Source organism: Pogoniulus pusillus, chromosome 38 (assembly GCF_015220805.1).
Source record: "Pogoniulus pusillus isolate bPogPus1 chromosome 38, bPogPus1.pri, whole genome shotgun sequence".
NCBI lineage: Eukaryota > Metazoa > Chordata > Aves > Piciformes > Lybiidae > Pogoniulus > Pogoniulus pusillus.
The window spans coordinates 9,330,047-9,348,832 of record NC_087301.1 but is presented as its reverse complement, the minus strand read 5'-3'; the positions used below and the strand labels follow the sequence as shown (position 1 = coordinate 9,348,832).

Genomic DNA, 18,786 nt, shown 5'->3' with positions numbered 1-18,786 from the left:
CGCCGGGGGCAGGTGCAGGGCGCGGAGCTGAGCGTGTGGCTTCCCGGTGTCCCCCCAACACAGCCCCAGTGTACCCCCCCGAGCACCCCTGAACCGCCTCTCTGACCGCCCCCAGAACATTCCCCTGAGTATCCCCAAAACGCCCTCTGAGAAACCCTGAATCATCCCCAGACAGCCCCGGCCCCAGACACCCCAATGGTGTCCCCCAAAACATCCCTGCCCCGCCCAGGTGTCTTGTTTAACATCTCCCTGCAGCATCCCTCCCATACACCTCCCCTATAGCATCACCCCAAACTCCTCTAGCATCACCCTATAGCACCCCCAAACCCCTCCCTATAGCATCACCCCAAACTCCTCTAGCATCACCCTATAACACCCCAAACCCCCCCCATAGCACCGTGAAACCCCCCCCCATACCATCTCCCTACAACATTCTCTCAAAAGGCCCCCCTGAAATACCTTCCAGTACCCCCCCCCCCCCCCAATAACAGCCCTCCCCGAAACCCACCCTCAAACTACCTCTGCCCTGATGGGGCCAGGTAGTTGGGGTCCTCAATCACCTTGTTGGGGCTTTGGAGGCTCCCGGGGTGGGCGTTGGGGGTAACTCACTGGGGTGATGAGTTTGGAGGGGCTCATAGGGGGGTTGGAGGCCACTCTGGGCATCCTGCCCTGCACCCTGCTGCCCTATTCAGCGGTGCCCAGGGAACCGGCGCTAATTGGCACTGGAGCTGGAACGAAGCCTGGATGCGATCACAGCTTCGCTTTAAAGCCTGGGAAGCAAACAAAAAAAGGGGGAAAGCTCCTTTTGGGGGGGGGGATCAGCTTCTCAAATATCCCCTCCACAAAAAACCCTCAACAACATGTGATGCTCGAAGCCCTGCATCCCATGGCACTGTGCACACAGAAGGTGGAAAACCTCAACCAGGCTTGACGAGGTGGTGCCCTCGACCTCTAGCATCACCCCGGGATGGGGAAAACATGGCAAAGGTGGCTGCAAAGAGGGGAGGGAAACAGCAAATTTGAGTGTTTTTGCCCCAAATAAATGTCAGCTCGAGGCCGCTGGGAAGGCGAAAGCTGCCGGGACACAGAGTTCTATTGAGAGAGGACAAAAAAAAGAGGGAATAAGCTCAATGGGCTGGGCGGAACGCCAAGCTGGGAGCGCCGAGGGACGTGCCCGGAGTAGGGAAGCGGAGGGATTCGGGGGGCGAGCCTGCCCGAAATGTGGGGAGCGCTGGTCGCCCCGCGGGGCCGCCCCGCTCCCCCCTGCCTGCTGCCGGTGACCTGGCTCCTGGCGCTGCACGCAGGTAGGGACCGTTCCCGGCTCGCCTCCGCTTTGCCCTTTGGCCACAGGCTCTCCGCTTTCCCGGGGGGTTCTCCCATCTTCTCGTGGGGTTTCAGGGCGGGGGGATCCGGGCAGAGGGTAGTGGGAGGGTGCAGAGGAGGGTGGTGGGACTTGGTGAAGGGAGGGTTTGGGAAGGGGGTTGTTGCACCATCGAGCATCCTCCTCTGCTTGGGAGAGGGGGAAAAGGGGGGGAATTGGGGATCAATCCAGGTAGAAGCGCTGGTTTTGTGGAGCCGAGTGACTGCTGCTCGAAGGTGGATCCACCACCCCCTCTCCAGCTTTCTGTCATTCCCCCAAACCCCTTTTTGCTCATTTTTCAGCTCCCCCAAATCTCTTTCCTCACCCATCCTTCACTTTTCCCCCAAAACTGGTTTTCAGCCCATTTCTTGGTTCTGTCCCATCCTGCTGCACCCCCTCATCATTTGTCCCCTTATTGCCTGCGTTTCTGGGGCTCAAAGGCCCCCAAACGCCCTGGTCCCAGATCCAGCAGTGCTGGGAAACCACCTGTGAGGATTTGGCACTGTCTTCTCCGTGTTCAGACCCCGGAAAGCAGCCCCACGCAGGCTGCTGTTCCCCTTAGGATGAGCTGAGGATGCAGAACAAAGCCAATGGCATTTGCACTTGGCTCATCTCCCAGAACGAAACCTGGGGCACCCCAAAAACTCTTCTCTGCTTTGTTGTCGTGTCCCCCCCCCCAAAAAAAAAAAAAAAAGCTGTAAGATCAGGATTTTGGTGTTGCTGGTTTGGGTTTTTTTCAACCAAAGCCAACCAGGAAGAGTGGGAGATCTCCATCCCTACACCGGGAATGCTGTGAAAAATGGGATTACCACCTGGGGCCGTTTAGTTGACTCTCAAATTTATTATGGAATAGAGGCGAGGAGGGGGGGAGAAGGCAGAATCGCGTTAAAGAAAGGGAAGAAACGACTCAAAAGCAGCAGTCTGGGGGACACAGGTGGCCTGAAGGCTGCACCAGGGCTACCTGACCCGTGGGGACCACCTCAGTTTTGAGGCTGGGCCATGTCCTGGGGGGCTGAGCTGGGCGCTGCTGGCGGACACCGGGCGGACAGACGGGCGGACAGCCGCACGGCCGCTGCATACCAATAGGTCCCATGACTCCGCTGGGCTTGTTTGGAGCCTTTCTTGTGCCCTCCCCAGCTGCTTTTCCCACTCTCCTCCCCTCTTCAATATGGGGTTTGTTCACTGCACGGTGACGACACCCGGGGGGGGGGGGGGGGGGGGGCGGGGCGGCACGGGTGGGACCCCCGGGGCGAGTGAGGAGTGTGTGGGGGTGTGAGATGATGACATTTTGAGGTGTATCCCCCCCAATACCTTTCCCCTCCCCTCCCATTTGTAAAGTCCATTCTGGAGGCTTAAACACAGCCATAGTTGTGTGCCCACCCTTGAGATGCAGTTTAGCATCGGGGTGGGGGGCATTTGGCTGCATTGGGGCATCCACTGGGGCAAAAATCCCCCCCCCAAAATTTTTGGGGTATTTCTTGCATCTTTGCAAAGGGTCACATTGAGCTGGCTGCAGGAGTTGGGTGCACTGTACTGTCCAAGTGCAGTCTCGGGGGTGATGCACAGAACGAGCCATGGAAGGGCTCTGTGTGGAAGTGACCTCAGAGATCACCACCAGGAGTGATGCAGCAGTCGCTGCAGAGGCTTGCAGCAGCCTGGCTGCAGGAGCACATGCACCCACACACCCCTGGGCAGGCTCTCGGGGCGGTGCAGGTGTCTTTGCACAGGGTTGGTTGCCTCAACCCAGTAACAGGAGGTCTTTTGTCTTCCATGCACCTCTTGGAGGTGAGGTACCGAGCTGCACTCTGTGTGTGTATGTCCCCTCCCAGGCCTGAAGTGCTTTTTGGGCTGATGCAGGCACCTCTGCAGAGGGTTGGTTGCATCAAGCCAGCAAGAAGGAGTCTCTCATGCACATGTGGGGGCACAATGCATGGACTTTTGCAGAGCGTTGCATCAGCCCACCTGCAGCAGGGCTCCTCCACTGGTGCAACTTTGGGGCTCCACCACTGGTGCAGAAAGTTGGCTGCATCAGCCCAGGACCAGGAGGTGTCCCATCTCTGGTGCATCTTTGCAAAGGGTGGCATTGACCCCCCCTGCCAGGCCCCATGTGCTTTTTGGGTTGATGCAGGCATTGCTTTCAGTGCATCAACCTGGCTGCAGGAGAGCTGCCAACCCCAGGAAGGTTTAGGGGTGATGGATGCAGTGGCAGAGGCTCACAACAACTCATCTGCAGGGCAGTTGCTGCCGCCCCTGCAGGTTTTGGGGCTGATGGAAAAGGGTTGGTTGCATCAACCTGGACACAGCAGGACTTCCAGCCCCTGCAGCAGCTTTGGGGGTGATTACAGGATCACAGGCTCACAGGATATCAGGGGTTGGAAGGGACCTAAGGAGATCACCGAGTCCAAGCCCCCTGTCGGAGCAGGACCACACAACCTAGCTCAGGGCACACAGGAACACATCCAGACAGGCCTGGAAAGGCTCCAGAGGAGACTCCACAGCCTCTCTGGGCAGCCTGTGCCAGGGCTCTGGGACCCTTACAGTGAAGAAGTTCCCCCTTGTGCTGACCTGGAACCTCCTGTGCTGCAGCTTCCATCCAGTGCTGCTTGTCCTATCCCAGGGAGCAGGGAGCACAGCCTGTCCCCTCCTCCTGACCCCCAGCCCTCAGGTGTTTATAAACATTGATTCAATCCCCTCTCAGTCTTTTCCAGACTAAGCAGCCTCAAGTCCCTCAGCCTCTCCTCATGCATCTTTGCAGAGGGTCACATCAGCCTGGCTGCAGGAGGGCTCCCACCCCCAGGCACCTCCTGGGGGTGATGCAAGCACCTTTGCAAAGGGTTGCACCAACCCAGGACCAGCAACGCTTCCCCTCCCTGCAAGTCGGGGGCAATTCATGCAGCTTTGCATGAGGGTTCGTTGCATCGCCCTGGACACAGAAGCACTCTCACCCTGACAGAGTTTTGGGGGCGATTCATGCATCTTTGCAGAGGGTCACATCAGCCTAGCTGCAGGAGGATTCCCACCAGCCAGAGCAGTTCTGGGGGTGATGCACAGAGTGAGTCAGAGAATGGCTTAGGGTGGGAGGGACCTTGAGAATCATCTGATTTCAAACCCATCCTGCGATGGGCAGGGACACCTTCCACCAGCCCAGGTTGCTCCATGTCTCATCCAACCTGGCCTTGGACACCTCCAGGGAGGGGGCATCCACAGTCTCCCTGGGCAACCTGTGCCAGGGTCTTCCCACCCTCACAGTAAAGAGTTTCTTCTTAACCTCCAACCTCAGTCTCCCCTGCTCCAGTTTCAAACCATTGCCCTTGTCCTGTCACCACAGGCCCTTCTGAACATCCCCTCCTCAGCTCTCCTGAAGCCTCCATCAGGTCCTGGAAGGCCACAAAGAGTTGTATCAATCCCCTCCATGCCCAATGCCCTCTCCAGGGTGATGTGGACACCCTCACAGAGAGCTTGCGCACCACTGCCAGGTGCTCAGCACTTCCCATTCCTGCTGTCCCTCTAGGCTCAGAGGAGGGGGCAGCCCACCTGACCTCCACACCTCACTGCCTGTCTCTGTCTCTCCCACATCCCAAGGTCTGCTGGCAGGGGTGAATATCACCAGCCCCACGCCGCTGGTGCGGGGCACGGCGGGCAAAGCCGCGCTGCTCTCAGTGCGCTACGCCAGCGCCAGCGCCGACAAGCCAGTGGTCAAGTGGCAGCTGAAGAGAGACAAGCCTGTCACCGTCGTGCAGTCCATCGGCACTGAGATCATTGGCAACCTGCGGCCCGACTACCGCGACCGCATCCGGGTGCTGGAGAACGGCTCCCTGCTCATCAGCCCCCTGCAGCTGGCTGACGAAGGCGCTTACGAGGTGGAGGTGTCCATCACCGATGACACCTTCACTGGCGAGAAGACCATCAATCTCACTGTGGACAGTAAGAGCAGAGGAGTGCCTGGTGGGGATTGGGTGCTCCATGGGATGTCTTCTCTGACTGCTTTTTGGGAGGGGTGTCTCAATATGGGACGTGGTTTGGGGGGTTCAACCACCCCTGTGAAGCCAAATTACATCCCTGATGGCATTTTGATGTCCCTTTTCCCACCCGCTGGGTTCATCTATCCCCTGACACAAAAGGTCACCACCATTCTGCTCCTTGCCCACAGTCCCAATCTCCAAGCCACAAGTGCTGGTGGCCTCCTCCACAGTGCTGGAGCTCAGCGAGTTCTTCACCCTCAACTGCTCGCACGAGAACGGCACCAAGCCCACCTACACCTGGCTGAAGGACGGGCGGCCGCTGAGCAACGACTCGCGCCTGCTCCTCTCCCCTGACCAGAAGATCCTCACCATCACCCGTGTCCTCATGGCTGATGATGATGTCTACAGCTGCCTGGTGGAGAACCCTATCAGCCACGGCCGCAGCGTTCCCGTGAAGCTCACTGTCTACCGTAAGTCACCTGTTGTCCCCTCCTGCCCCCACAGGGCTTGGTCATCCCTTGCAGACGCTCTCAGCTAAAGTCTGAGGAGGGTTGTCCCTCCTCATTCTTCTGCAGGTCGGAGCTCCCTCTACATCATCCTCTCCACGGGCGGCATCTTCCTCCTTGTCACCCTGGTGACTGTTTGTGCCTGCTGGAAACCCTCCAAGAAGTATGTCCTGAGGGGGGGGGATGTGGGAGTTGGACTGGGGGACATGGGAGCTGGACAGGGGGACATGGGAGCTGGACGGGGGTCCTCGTGCCATTTTATCCCATCCTGTCTGATCTCGTCTCTTCCTATTGTAGCTTGTCCTGTCACTTCATATCATGACTCATCCCAACTCATCCCATCCAACCTTAATCATTCCATGGCTTACTGACAGACCTGGCAGTGTCAGGTTTATGGTTAGACTTGATGACTTTAAAGGTCTTTTCCAACCTATATGATTCTGTGATTCCATCCTATCTCATCTTGTCCTTTCTTGTCTCGTCTTATTTATTTCCATCCCGTATCATCTTGACCTATCCCCTTTGTTCCATTCATCTCATCCCCTCCATCTCATCTTGACCCACCTTGATCCATCCCATCCCATTCTGTCTTGACCCATCCCATGTCACCATGACCCACCTGGATCCATCCCTTCCTGTTCTACCTTGACCTGACTCAACTCGACTCGACTCCTCTCATCTCATCCCATCCCACCCCATCTGTCCCACCTCTCCCGCACTGCCCCTCACTGCATCTCTGCACCCTTCTCAGTTGAGCCATGGGCAGTCCCTCTGCTGCCCCCACCCCAGTGCCACCCTATCTCACTCACTTCCCCAGGGACAAGCGGCAAGCGGAGACCCAACCAGCCTCTGAGTACACGGAGCAGGATGAGGAGCGCCTGAAGCATGAGAGTGAGTCCCAGGCCCAGCCCTGGCCCCATGGTGATGGCAGGTTGGCTAACGCCAAGAACACCAGCATGGTGACCATCACCTTGCCTCTCCCCACAGCCGAGGGCATCCCACGGAGTGGCGAGCACGAGCGCAAGAACCCGGTGGCCCTGTACATCCTCAAGGACAAGGTGTGCAGCCAGTAGCAGGCCAGTAGCCTGCTGGCTTTGTGTGGCAGTGCCAGGCCCTGCATGCTTCACACACTCTGCTCTTTTGGCAGGACTCACCAGAGGCAGAAGAGGATTCTCCGCCCGAACCCCGTGGCACTGTTGAACCGGGTTACACCAGCACACCAGTACCAGCAGCTGGCCGCTCGCCAGGGCCAGTTGGGCGTTCAACTCGTCGCTACCATCGCTCCCCGGCTCGCTCCCCAGCTTCGGCGCGACCGCACAGGTCGCCGCCAGGTTCACCGGCACGGTCGCGTGGTGCCCCGCGGCTGCTGCGGACTGCTGGGGTCCATGTCATCCGGGAGCAGGAGGAGGCCAACGCTGTGGAGATCAGCGCCTGAGCAGGAGGGACAAGTGCGCACTTCGGTGGCGAGCGGGCGAGCGGGGACACCGGCAGGGCTCCACTCCTGCCACGAGGCACCGCTCCCACCACCGGGCACCGCTCCTACCACCGGGCACCGCGCGGCTCGGTGTAAAGTCACTAATTTGCTATTGATCCCACCCGGAGCTCCCCTCTTCCGTCCCTGTCTTCCCAGGGCGCCACTTCCATGGTTTTCTCGCCAGGACGAGCATGTGGGGAGTGTGCAGAAAGCATGCATGTGCTGGGAGTGAGCACGTGTGCCATGTGCAGGGAGAGCATGCCAGGGCCTGCACAGGGCATGCAGAGTGTGCATGCAGCATGCAGAGAGGGCACAGAGCATGCAGAGCATGCATGGAGCATGCAGAAAGAGCACAGAGCATGCAGAGCACGCCTGCAGTGTGCAGAGACTGAGCACATGCACTGTGCAGAGCAAGCAGGCATGGAGTGTGCGGAAGGGGTGTGCATGTAGCACGAGGAGAAGCATGCATAGAGTGCAAGACAGCACATGCAGAGCATGCAGAGACAAAGTGTGTAGAGGAAGCATGCACAGGGTGTGTGCATGAACAGAGAGAGCAACCATGGAGCGTGCAGCCAGCATGCATGCACTGCAGAGAGAGAGTGTGCACATGGAGTGTGCAAGAGGGAATGCACAAAATGAGGAGAGAGAGCGTGAAGGCACTGAGCAAAGAGCAAACAGAGCACGCAAGAGGGAGTGTATGGAGTGTGCAGAGAGAGCGTGCATGGAGAGTGCAAGAGGATGTGCATAGAGCATGCAGACAGCGTGCATGGAGTGTGCAGAAGGGCTCATGGAGAAAGTCTCCACACAGCAGGCAGAGAGCATGCACAGGCTGAGAGAGCAATCACAAAGTGTTTGGAAGGACACATGTGGAGTGTGCAGAGAAAGCACACACAGAGCATGCAAAAGGATATGTGTGAGGTATGCAGGATGCAGGCAGAGAGAGCAGGCAGAGATCAACCAGAGCATGCAAGAGCAGGTGTGAAGCATGCAGAAAGAGCACACACAGAGCATGCAGAGGAAGCACGCACAGTGCACAGAGAGCAATCACAGAACATGCAGAGAGCATGTGGAGAGCATGCAGAAAGCGTGCACAGAGCACGCAGAGTGGGTGTGCAGAGAGTGTGCAGCTGAGACTGCATAGAATGTGTGGAGAGTGTGTACATGGAGAACACGGAGAGAGAGAGCACGGAGATTGCAGGGAGTGAGTGCTGCAGAGCGAGTCTGCAGAGCACACACAGCATTCAGGGAGGAGAGTCAGAGAAGAGCACAGGGGAACGCACTCAGAGCATGCAGCGTTGGCACAGGGCATGCATGAGTGGCGCAGTGAGCATGCGTGGAGCACACAGTGAGCGTGAGGGCAGAGCGTGGGCACGAAGCTTGCGTGCAGCACGCAGGAGGGGAGCACACAGCCTGTGTGGAAAGAGCATGCAGCGGGCGTGCGGCCGAGGCTGCGCACGGGCACACAGTGGTGTGCAGAGCACAGAGCACGCTGAGCACCTCACACCTGCGTGTGAGGCCACCGAGCCCCCCCAGCATGGCACCCGGCGCTGCGAGCTTACCCCAGAGCTCAAGCAGCCTACTCAGGAGGGTGTCCTCCTCCCCACAGCTCTGCCCTGGCTGCACCGTGCCCTATGCACAGGCCTGACACCCCGGTGAAGCAGCGAGTGGTGGCCAGGCCAGCCCAGCCCCAGAGCTCCTTCACTCTGGTCCCACTGATGACACCCTCAGCTGAGAGCTCCTTCGCTCTTGCCCCTGCTGATGGTGTCCCCAGCAGAGAGCTCCTTCACTCTGGTCCCTACTGTTGGGGGGGGAGGGAATTAGTTTCTTTGAATTAATTAAAGTCATTAACCACTGGTGTCCCCCACCCCACCTCCTCTGGGTGCTGCTGCTGCTGCCACTCACCACTGTGGCTGGCCTGAGCTCTTTGTGTGTCCATCCCCGTCCATGCCCCCCCAGCACTTCCTGGCCCCCATGTCCGGCTATTGTCCTTCCCCATCCGGAGCTGGATCCGGCTCTGGTGCTGACAGCAGTGCTGGGAAGCAGCCGGAAGGCTCCCAGGGCCAGCATGGCGGGCGGCTGGGCCACGGTGCTGGCCTTGGGGCTCTGCCTCGTTGCAACACGCCGGGGAGGTGAGTACAGCCCCTGAGGTTGTGGGGAGAAACCTCCAACCCCAAAACTTCCCCCACCCACCCCAAAACCCCACCAGGGCTGAGACCATGCCTGCTTGGGTGTGCCATCAGTGCCATGTCACCACCCCACAGGCTGCCAAGCCCCTGGTGCAGCCACGGTCCCCCAGAGCACAGCCGGTAAGGACGCCCCAGAAATCCCGTGCTGGCCCTGCCCCATGTCCTCTCCCACCCTGTGCTTGTCCCCCATGGTGTCACCTCCTCACCCATACCATGTCCCCCACTGCGGTGTTCCCTCTCCACTCGTGGTATCCCTGCTCCATCCATGGTTTTCCCCCACCCACAATGTTCCCCTCCAAATCCATGGTGTCCTGACACCTGTGGCCTCCTCCTCTCCCCTCTTACAGTGTCTCAGTCCCATCCATGGTTTATTGCCCTCATCCATTATGTCACCTCCCCACCCATGGTCTGTATCCCTTACCAACCTCTCCCTATCCATGGTTTCCCCACCCCTACTTTCTTGATGGTATCCCCTTCCTAACCACGTTGCCCCCCCAGTTACCTTCCCCTTACCACCTATGATGTCCCCTCTCCCAGTCTGTCTCCTCCTCATCCACTGTGTCCCCCACCACCACCTATTCTGTTTGTGTCTCCTTCCAAGATGTCTCCTCCCTGCCCACAGTGTCACCCCACACACCATGGTGTCTCCTGACCCATGATGTCCCCTCCCCATGGCTGATGTCCCTCAGTCATGGTGTCCCCTCCCTGTGCCAGCACTGCGGGACAACTTCCGCCTGCAGCCAGGTGATTTGGTGGCCACAGCTGGCCAAGTTCTGGAGCTGGATTGTGTGCCCCCCTCGGGTCACCCCGAGCCCCACGTCACCTGGAAGAAGGATGGGGTGGCCTTGGACCTGGCGAGTGACCGGTACGTGATCACCAAGGGGAAGCTGAAGGTGTCCCCGGCACGACGCAGCGACTCTGGGCTCTACGTCTGCGTGGCAGCCAACGCAGCAGGCGAAAGGCAGAGCCGTGGTGCCCACGTCTCTGTCCTGGGTAAGCCAAGGGTCCTCCGTGGGTGGTGGATGTCATACCCAACCTCGGTGCCACAGTCTTGACGTCACCCCACAGAAAAGCCAACCATCGTGCGGCGCCCGAGTGACACAGTGGTGGTAGCTGGCAGCACCGTGGAGCTGGGTTGTGGTGCCCAAGGTGATCCAATGCCGCGGGTACAGTGGCACAAGGAGCATGGGGACCTCCCCTGGGGCAGGTAGGTGGTGGTAGGATGGAGGTGGCCCATCCCCAGGGGTGAAGATGGCACTGATGGAGAGCTGGTGACCCACAGGCATGAGGTGGACCAGGAGAACACGCTGCGTCTCCATGCCGTGACGCCCATCGATGCCGGCACCTACGTGTGTACAGCCCAGAGTCAACTGGGCACCGCCGCTGCCACCGCCCGCCTCCACGTGGAGGGTCAGTGCTGGGACCTTGGGGGCCTTCGCTGCCACAGGCACCCTGGGCCATCTGGGAGTCCATGCAAGGGGAACCATCTGACAGGGCTCATGTCATGGGCTTCATCCAAGGGTAGTCTATCCAAGAGGGGTCAAACCAAGAAGGTCATCAGAGGGGAATCCCAGAGGGACCATCCAAGGAGGTCTAACTAAGGGGAGTCCAACTGGGAACATCCATCCAAAGGGGTCCATCCAGATGAGTCATCTAAGGAGATCCATTCCAGAAGTCCATTGAAGAGGGGTCAGGGTCCATCTCAGGAGGTCCATCTGAAAGCATCCATCCAATAAGAACCATCTAAGGGGTCCTTCCGAACATGTAAGAGGGATCCATGTTAGGGGAGCCATTCAGCTGGGGGGCACATCCAAGAGGATCCTTTCAAGACTGTGCCTCTAAAGGGCATCCATCCAAGTGGGTTCCTCCAAGAGGAAGCATTTAGGGGATCTGTCCAAAGTGAGAGGTCCACTAAAGAGGAATCCAGCAAGAGGTACCTGTCCAAGGGGTCCATCTAAGAGGGATGCATCAGTGGAAGTCTATCATAGGGTCCATCAAAGAAGGCCCATCAGAGAGAGGCCTATCAAGGCTGCCAGTCCAAGGGGGACCATCCAAGGGGTCCATCTGAGTGGGTCCAGCTGGGGAGGCATTGGGGTCTCCACGCATGGATATCAGAAGCAGCTGCATGGGCAGGTGCTGCAGGAACTTGCTCCTGCCTGGTGCTGCTGCTAGCCTTCTTCTGCCCCACAGGCCGGCGGGAAGCAACGCCACGAGACCTTCTGACCGTGAGGCTTCACCTGGACAACATCACCACGACGCCCACCGCGGCTGTGCAGCTGCGCTGGCGGGTTGGTGTGATGCTGGCATGGCCCCACCACAGCACTGGAAGGGGACATGGGCATGAGGCTGGGACTTCATCCCCATGTCCCACCTGGTCCCACCATGCCTCGTAACCCATCCCATCTTCTCTAGATGTTGACTCCAGTGCCAGCATTGGTGAGCTTCATGGTGCTGTATCGCTGCCTGCTCCCCACCAGCACCTCCTGGGTCCAACATGACGCTGGGAAGCTGCTCAGCACCATCATCCCCCAGCTCCGCAGGGGCCACCGGTACGAGTTCAAGGTCCGACCCTACGCTGGTGGGACCCAAGGCTCGGACAGCAACAGTAGGCTCCTCTGGATCCCTGAGGAAGGTGGGTTGGGTGGCCTCAGGGATGCCCAGGCAGAGGATGGGACTCCACCTGGGAGATCTCAGAGGTCTCAGCACCCCTCTCCCAGCAGTGCCGAGTGCTGCACCCCAACATGTCACCGTGGGCCAGGCTGAGACAGGGAACAGCACCGTGGTCGTCAGCTGGGAGCCACCTCCTCCTGAGGCCCACAATGGCATCATCCTGGGCTACAAGGTTTGGGGTGGCATGGTGGGGAGGTGGAGCTGCAGGGCTTCTAGCCAAAGAAGGTCCATCCAAAGGGTTTGTCTAAGGGGGATCCATGAAAGCAGGAACCCTATCAAAGGGAGGGTTATCCAGGGAGGGTTATCCAGGGAATGCCTGTCCAAGGGTGATCCATCCAAGAGGGACCTTGACAAGGAGGGTCATCCCAAAGGGCTAACCAAGGTGCAGGTCCATCCTAGGAGATCCATCTAAGGGATCAATGTAAAGAAGGGGTTCATCCAAGTGGATCTAACCCAGAGAGGTCCATTCAAGTGGGTTCAGCCAAGGGAATCCATCTGCAGAGGTCATCCAAGGCATCTGCCCAAGTAGGGTCTGTTAATAGAGGTCCACAAAGGGAATTCAGCTAAGGGAGCCCATCCAAAGGGAATTCAACCCAGGGGACCCATCTCAGGGGCTTCATCCAAGAGGGCCATGCAAAGAGGTCAGTCCTGTTGGGACCCATCAGCAGGTGTCCATCAAAGGGATTCAGCTAGGGGGGCCCATCCAGAGGAGTCTGTGCAAGGGATGTTCATCCAGCGGGGCCCACATAAAGGGATCTGTCTAAGGGGAGTCCATTAGGAGGATTCATCTAAGGGGCACCATCCAAAGGGGTCAACCCTGCTGGGATCCATCAGTGAGGATCCATCAAGGGGATTCATCCAAGGGCACTCATCCTCTCGGTACCTACCAGGTCTGGTCAATGGGCAAGGGCTGGCAGCGCCCCACCAACAGGACCGTGGACGGAGGCACTCACCACGTGGAGGCTCAGCTCCCCAGCCCCGGGGCCGAATTCTGTGTCCAGGTGGCAGCCTTCAACAGCGCAGGGCTGGGGGTCCCCAGCAATGCCACCTGCAGCATCCTGGGTAGGGGACAGGGAGGCAGCAAGGAGGAGAGGGTCAAAGTGGTGGCACGGGGCTGACTCTGGTGGAACCCTGACAGGGCTGACAGCTGGGAGCAGTGGAGTGGTCAGGGTGCTGCGGCAGCCTGCGGTCATCGCCGTGGCTGGCTCGCTGCTCTGGTTGGCCTTGCTCGCCCTCCTCCTCCTCCTCTGCCAGCGCAGAGCCAGCCAGGACACTGCAGCTCGTCACAAGTGAGCAGTTTGGGCCGGGGGGGACACGACGGGGGGGCTCCCCAGCCTGGTGGGGGTGGCAAACCTGACGGCACCTCTTGGCTTGCAGGCTGGTGGCTGGTGACTCACCGTGGCTCGGCGGCCCCTGGAAACCTCCTTGTGCCCCCGGGAACCTCAGCAGCAGCAGCAGCCTCAGCAGCCGGCTGCTGGGCAGCGATGGCCGCGACCCTCACCTCTCCAGTGAGCTCTGGGGCTCAGACCCTCACCAGTGCCATGGGACCCCCACCCCTCCAGTGAGCTCTGGGGCTCAGACCCTCACCAGTGCCATGGGACCCCCACCCCTCCAGTGAGCTCTGGGGCTCAGACCCTCACCAGTGCCATGGGACCCCCACCCCTCCAGTGAGCTCTGGGGCTCAGACCCTCACCAGTGCCATGGGAACCCCACCCCTCCAGTGAGCTCTGGGGCTCAGACCCTCACCAGTGCCATGGGACCCCCACCCCTCCAGTGAGCTCTGGGGCTCAGACCCTCACCAGTGCCATGGGACCCCCACCCCTCCAGTGAGCTCTGGGGCTCAGACCCTCACCAGTGCCATGGGACCCCCACCCCTCCAGTGAGCTCTGGGGCTCAGACCCTCACTCAGTACTATGAGAGCCCTCCCAGTGCCATGGAACCCTCCCCCCTTCAGTGAGCCTTATGGAGGCTGGGACCCCCACTCGTTCCAATGACACTCCTCATGATGACACAGGATCCCCACCCAGCATCTGGGGCTCACACAAGCTGCTGTGGGATCAATGCACGTGGCCCAGCCATCATCACCCTATGCCTGGGACCCCCCCGACCATTAGACCCCCAGCTGGGTGTTGCCTCTCTGCAGCTGACAGGGACCTGGGGACAGAGCAGAGGATTAAAGGGACAAGGGACAGCACCCATGGGTGCCCTGACCTCTCCTATCCCTCCAGCCCTGTCCTCGGAGCCAAGCCTGGGCCCCCCCACACCTCCTACCCGCAGCAGCCTCCGCGGGGGGCACCCAGCGCCCCTCGGGGACACGGCGCACCCCGGGGTGCGCACCTCCCCCAGCACCCCCGGCACGGCACCCTGGGAGCGCATCCACAAGCGAGGTGGGTATGGGGGGCTGAGGGGACACGGGGACGGCGGCAGGTGGCTCACGGCTCCGTGCCCGCCCCCTCTTGCAGAGCTGCAGCAGGTGCACAGCACTCCCCTGCTCGCGGGCGGCCCCGGCCGTGGCCCCGCCACCGGCAGCGCGGGAGGCGAGTGGGGGACGGACCTGGGGCTGGCGGCAGGATGGGCTCAGCGAAGGGGACCTGACGGTGACAACGGCACCGCCGTGGTGGCCGGAGAGGACCCGTGGCGGCTGCCGCTCTTCAGCTCCCCCAAACCGCGGCGAGGCAGCGTGTCGCTGGCCACCAGTGTCACCAGGTCGCCAGTGACAGCCCCGAGACCGCCCCATGGATGGCACCCGCCGGTGACACGGTGAGCCTGGGTGCCCCGCCCTGGGGATGCAGGTGGGTACCCCCTGCTGCAAAAGCCACCATGCCCCTCGTATCTCCAGGTCCCCAGCCACTGCCAGCCCCAGGGACACATCCGCGGTCACCAGGATCCCCAGGGACAGGTCTCCAGCCACCCAGCGCCCCAAGGACACATCGCTGGTCACCAGGTGCCCCAAGGACACAGCCCCAGTCCCTGGAACCCCGAGGGACTTGTCCCCAGCCACCCGGAACCGCAGGGACACATCCTTGGTCACTGAGAGCCCCAGGGATGTGTTCCCAGTCCCCAGGCACCCCAGGGACGTGACGCTGGCCACTGAGTACCCTAAGGCAGTGTCCCTGGCCAACAGGCACACCAAGGACGCATCCCCAGTAACCCGGCACCCCAGGGACGTGTCACCAGCCACCAGCCCCCAGAGGGGCACAACCTCAGCCACCAGGCAGCCTGAGGACACGTCCCTGGTGAGCAGGCACCCCAAAGACCCCTCGCCAGTGACCGAGCACCAGAGGGACATGTCACCAGCCAGCAGGCACCCCGAAAACAAGTTCCCAGCCAGCGGCCATCCCAGGGACACATCCCCAGTCACCAGGGGAGCCAAGAAGTCCCCAGCCACTGGGCACTGCAGGGACAAGTTCTTGGCCACCAGGTACTGCAAGGACAAGTCTCTGGCCACCAGGCATGCCAGGACCCATCCATCACCAGTGGCCAAGAGACATGCTCCTGTTCAGCAGGTACCCTGAGGATATGTTGCCAGCGACCAGGCATGCCAAGGACACATCCCCAGCCCTGGGACGCCCAAGGGACATGTGCCCAGTCATCGAGAACCCTGAGGAGATGTCCCAAGTCCCTGGGCATCACAAGGACAAGTTCTTGAGCACGAAGTGCCCCAAGGACGTGTCCCCAGCCACCAGCCACCACAGGAACCCATCGTCAGCCACCAGTCACCCAAGGGAGTCATCACCAGTGACCAGGCGCCCCAAGGAGATGTCTCCAGTCCCTGCTCACTGCAAGGACACAGTCCTGGGCAACAGGTACCCTAAGGACTTGTTCTTAGCTGACAGGTGCCCCAGGAACCCATCACTGGTGACCAGACACCTAAGGGACACCTTCCTGTCCAGCAGGTACCCTGAGAACGTGTCACCAGTCATGAGGCACCCCAAGGACACATCCCCAGTCGCCAGGCACCCTGAAGAGATGTCTCCAGCTGCTGGTCACCGGAGAGACATGTTCTTGGGCACCAGGTACCCCAAGGATGTGTCCCTGGCCACCAGGCACCCCAGGGATCCATTGCTGGTAGCCAGGCACCCAAGGGATATGTTCCCAACCACCAGGCACCCAAGGGACAGGTCCCTGGTCACTGGGCGCGTTTCACCAGCTCTCAGCGACGGAGTCCTCACGCCGCAGCAGGTGGCTGAGGACCTGGAGATGGACCAGGACAGCACCTACCCCAGGTACCCCTCACCCCTCCGGGGCACCACTATGGCAGCAGCATCGCCTGGTGCCAGCTGTGCCCCCACTGTGTCCCTCACAGCCCTACAGCACCAACCACCCCCCGGTCCTTCTCACCACTGCACACCTATGGCTACATCTATGGGCCACCAGCCTCTGAGCTGGGTGAGGAGGAGGAAGAGCACGAGGAGGAAGAGCAGCCATCGACAAGAGGCTCTCCGGAAGGGTCGCTGCTGAACGGCTGGGGGTCTGTCTCAGAGGACAACTTTGCCAGTGCCCGCTGCAGCTTGGTGAGCTCCTGTGATGGCTCCTTCCTGCTGGATGCCAGCTTTGCCCGGGCACTGGCCGTGGCCATCGACGGCCTCTGCTTTGGCCTCAAGGACACCGATGTGGGCTATGGGGGTGAGTGAAGTGACCCTGGGCCCCTCTCTGCACCCAAGAATTACCATCTCCCCAGGGGAGTGGCCCCATAGTGACACCACAGTGATGACACCATCTCCTGCCTTGTCCCTGACAGGCCCCTCACTGCCACCATCACCCTTGGAGAGGATCTTCTCTCCTGGGGTCCCCACCTGGGACTGGGGAACAGCACTGGGGGGCCCGCAAAGAACTGGGACAGAGGCAGGCACAGGCAGCCCACAGCATGGTGAGCAGTGCCCTGACACCAGGGTGATGGACACCAGGGGTATGTGTGGGGTGTTGCCTGTTGCAGGGTGCTAGAAGATGTCCCCTTTTCTTTCCAGGTGGCCATGGGACAAGGATTGGCAGCCCCCGGTCCAGGGCAGGTGGTGAGCTGGGGACAGAAGGGACAGGAGGATGGCAGTCCCCAGGGTGTAGGGCACAGCAAGGGCAGGAGCCCATTGGCTCTGCTAAACTCCAGCTTTATTAAGTGGTTCCCCAAAAAGGGGTTCTGCTAGCAAAAGCCACCCACAGAGGGTAGGTGGCACCAAGGCGGGCAGCTGTCTTCCCAGTGTCCCTGTCCTTCCCATGTCCTCCTTCCCAAGCACCCTCATCCCCCCAGTCACCCTGATCCATCCCAAGTACCATTGCCCATCCCAAACGTCCTCATCCTTCTCCAGTGTCCCCACACTTGTCATCACCAAGTGCCACTATTGCCTCCCACAGGCCTCATTCCTCCACAACTTTCTTGTCCTCCCCAAGTGTCCTACTCCAGCACTCTCATTCCTCAGTTGTCTTCATCCAGCCCAGGTACCATTGCCAGTCCCAGCTGTCCCCATCCTTGTCTTCCCCAGTGCCCTCCACCTTCCCCAGTATCCTCATCCCCCCATCCATCCCCATCCAAACCAAGAGCTGTTGTCTATCCCAAGTGACCTTGTCCTTCCTTGGGGTCATAGTCCTCCTGACCATCCTCATGACCACTCCAACTGTCCTTGTCCTTCCTGATTCTCCTCATCCTTCCTCAGCATCCTTGTCCCATCTTTGATCATCCTTGTCCCTTTCAGTTGTGCTCATCTCTCCCAAGCCACCTTGTCCTTCATGAATGTCCTGAGTGCCCCTTCAAGTGCCCTCATCCCTCCACACTGTCCTTGTCAGTCCCCAAGGTCCTCGTCCCTTATGACTGCTCTTGGACTTCTCCAGTATCTTCAAATGTCTGCAGGGTCCTTGCCTCTCCTGAGCGTTCTCATCCCTCCCTGATGTCCTTGTCACTAGTGACTGTCTTTGGCCTCTCTGAGCATCCTCAACTATCCTTGTCCCTCCTAATTATCCTTGTCTCCAGGCTTCTCATCCCTTCCTGAGCACCCTCATTCCTCCCCAACCTCCTATCCCTTCCAACTTTCCTTGCCCCAAGGTTCTCATCCCATCCAATTATCCTCATCCCTCCCCAGTGTCTTTGTCTTGATCTGGTGTCCTTGTCCCATGGCCTTCATCCTTACTGAGCATCCTTATCCTTCCCCATTGTCTTTATCCTTAGTGACTGTCCCTGGCCTTCCCAAGCATCCTTAATCCTCCTTTTCCATCCTAACTGTCCTTGTCCCCACAGTCTTCATCCTCCTAAGCATCCTCACCCCTCCCCAACATACTCTTCCCTCCCACCTCCCCTTGTCTCCAGAGCCATCATCTTTCTCAAGCTCCCCTGTCCGTCCCCACTCTCCTCATTCTTCTCAGCTGTCCTTGTCTCCAGGGTCACTCTTCCTGAGCATCCTTGTCCCTCCTGCATCTTTATTCCTCCCAACTGACTTTGTCTTCAGAGTTCTTACCCCTCCCTGACCATCCTTGTCCCTCTCACCTGTCCTTGTCCCACCCTGAGCATCTCACATCCCTTTCTCATGCTGCTGCCCGCCGGGTGCCGGCTCTGTGCCGCCGTTTCAGTGATGCCACTCCAAAATTAAAGATCATCCCACTCGACCCCTCCGTGTCCCCATCCCCGCGTCCCCGACCCTGC

The 18,786-nt window shown here is 59.8% G+C and overlaps 2 protein-coding genes across 7 annotated transcripts; both read left to right on the top strand.

Moving 5' to 3' along the window:
- The first annotated feature begins 1,091 nt into the window (after positions 1-1,091).
- On the top strand, positions 1,092-7,423 carry HEPACAM (hepatic and glial cell adhesion molecule). Its single transcript, XM_064173015.1, has 7 exons — positions 1,092-1,304; positions 4,943-5,284; positions 5,511-5,792; positions 5,898-5,991; positions 6,646-6,719; positions 6,816-6,886; positions 6,976-7,423. The coding sequence occupies exons 1-7, from the start codon at positions 1,220-1,222 to the stop codon at positions 7,261-7,263; spliced, it is 1,236 nt and encodes a 411-aa protein (XP_064029085.1). The 5' UTR covers positions 1,092-1,219; the 3' UTR covers positions 7,264-7,423.
- A 1,925-nt stretch (positions 7,424-9,348) lies between these two features.
- On the top strand, positions 9,349-18,750 carry ROBO4 (roundabout guidance receptor 4). Of its 6 annotated transcripts, none has more exons than XM_064173012.1 (19): positions 9,349-9,431; positions 9,564-9,608; positions 10,203-10,481; positions 10,557-10,695; positions 10,771-10,898; positions 11,679-11,776; positions 11,901-12,120; positions 12,209-12,330; positions 13,049-13,220; positions 13,297-13,447; positions 13,536-13,666; positions 14,387-14,545; positions 14,621-14,918; positions 14,998-15,579; positions 15,662-15,964; positions 16,052-16,384; positions 16,465-16,784; positions 16,900-17,028; positions 17,126-18,750. In XM_064173012.1, the coding sequence occupies exons 1-19, from the start codon at positions 9,368-9,370 to the stop codon at positions 17,269-17,271; spliced, it is 3,819 nt and encodes a 1,272-aa protein (XP_064029082.1). In that variant the 5' UTR covers positions 9,349-9,367; the 3' UTR covers positions 17,272-18,750. The 6 variants fall into 6 exon arrangements, with proteins under 6 accessions (XP_064029082.1, XP_064029083.1, XP_064029081.1 ...); XM_064173013.1 differs by having other exon boundaries at positions 14,387-14,918; positions 16,052-16,174; positions 16,265-16,384; XM_064173011.1 differs by having other exon boundaries at positions 14,387-14,918; positions 15,665-15,964.
- The last annotated feature ends 36 nt before the right edge of the window (positions 18,751-18,786 follow it).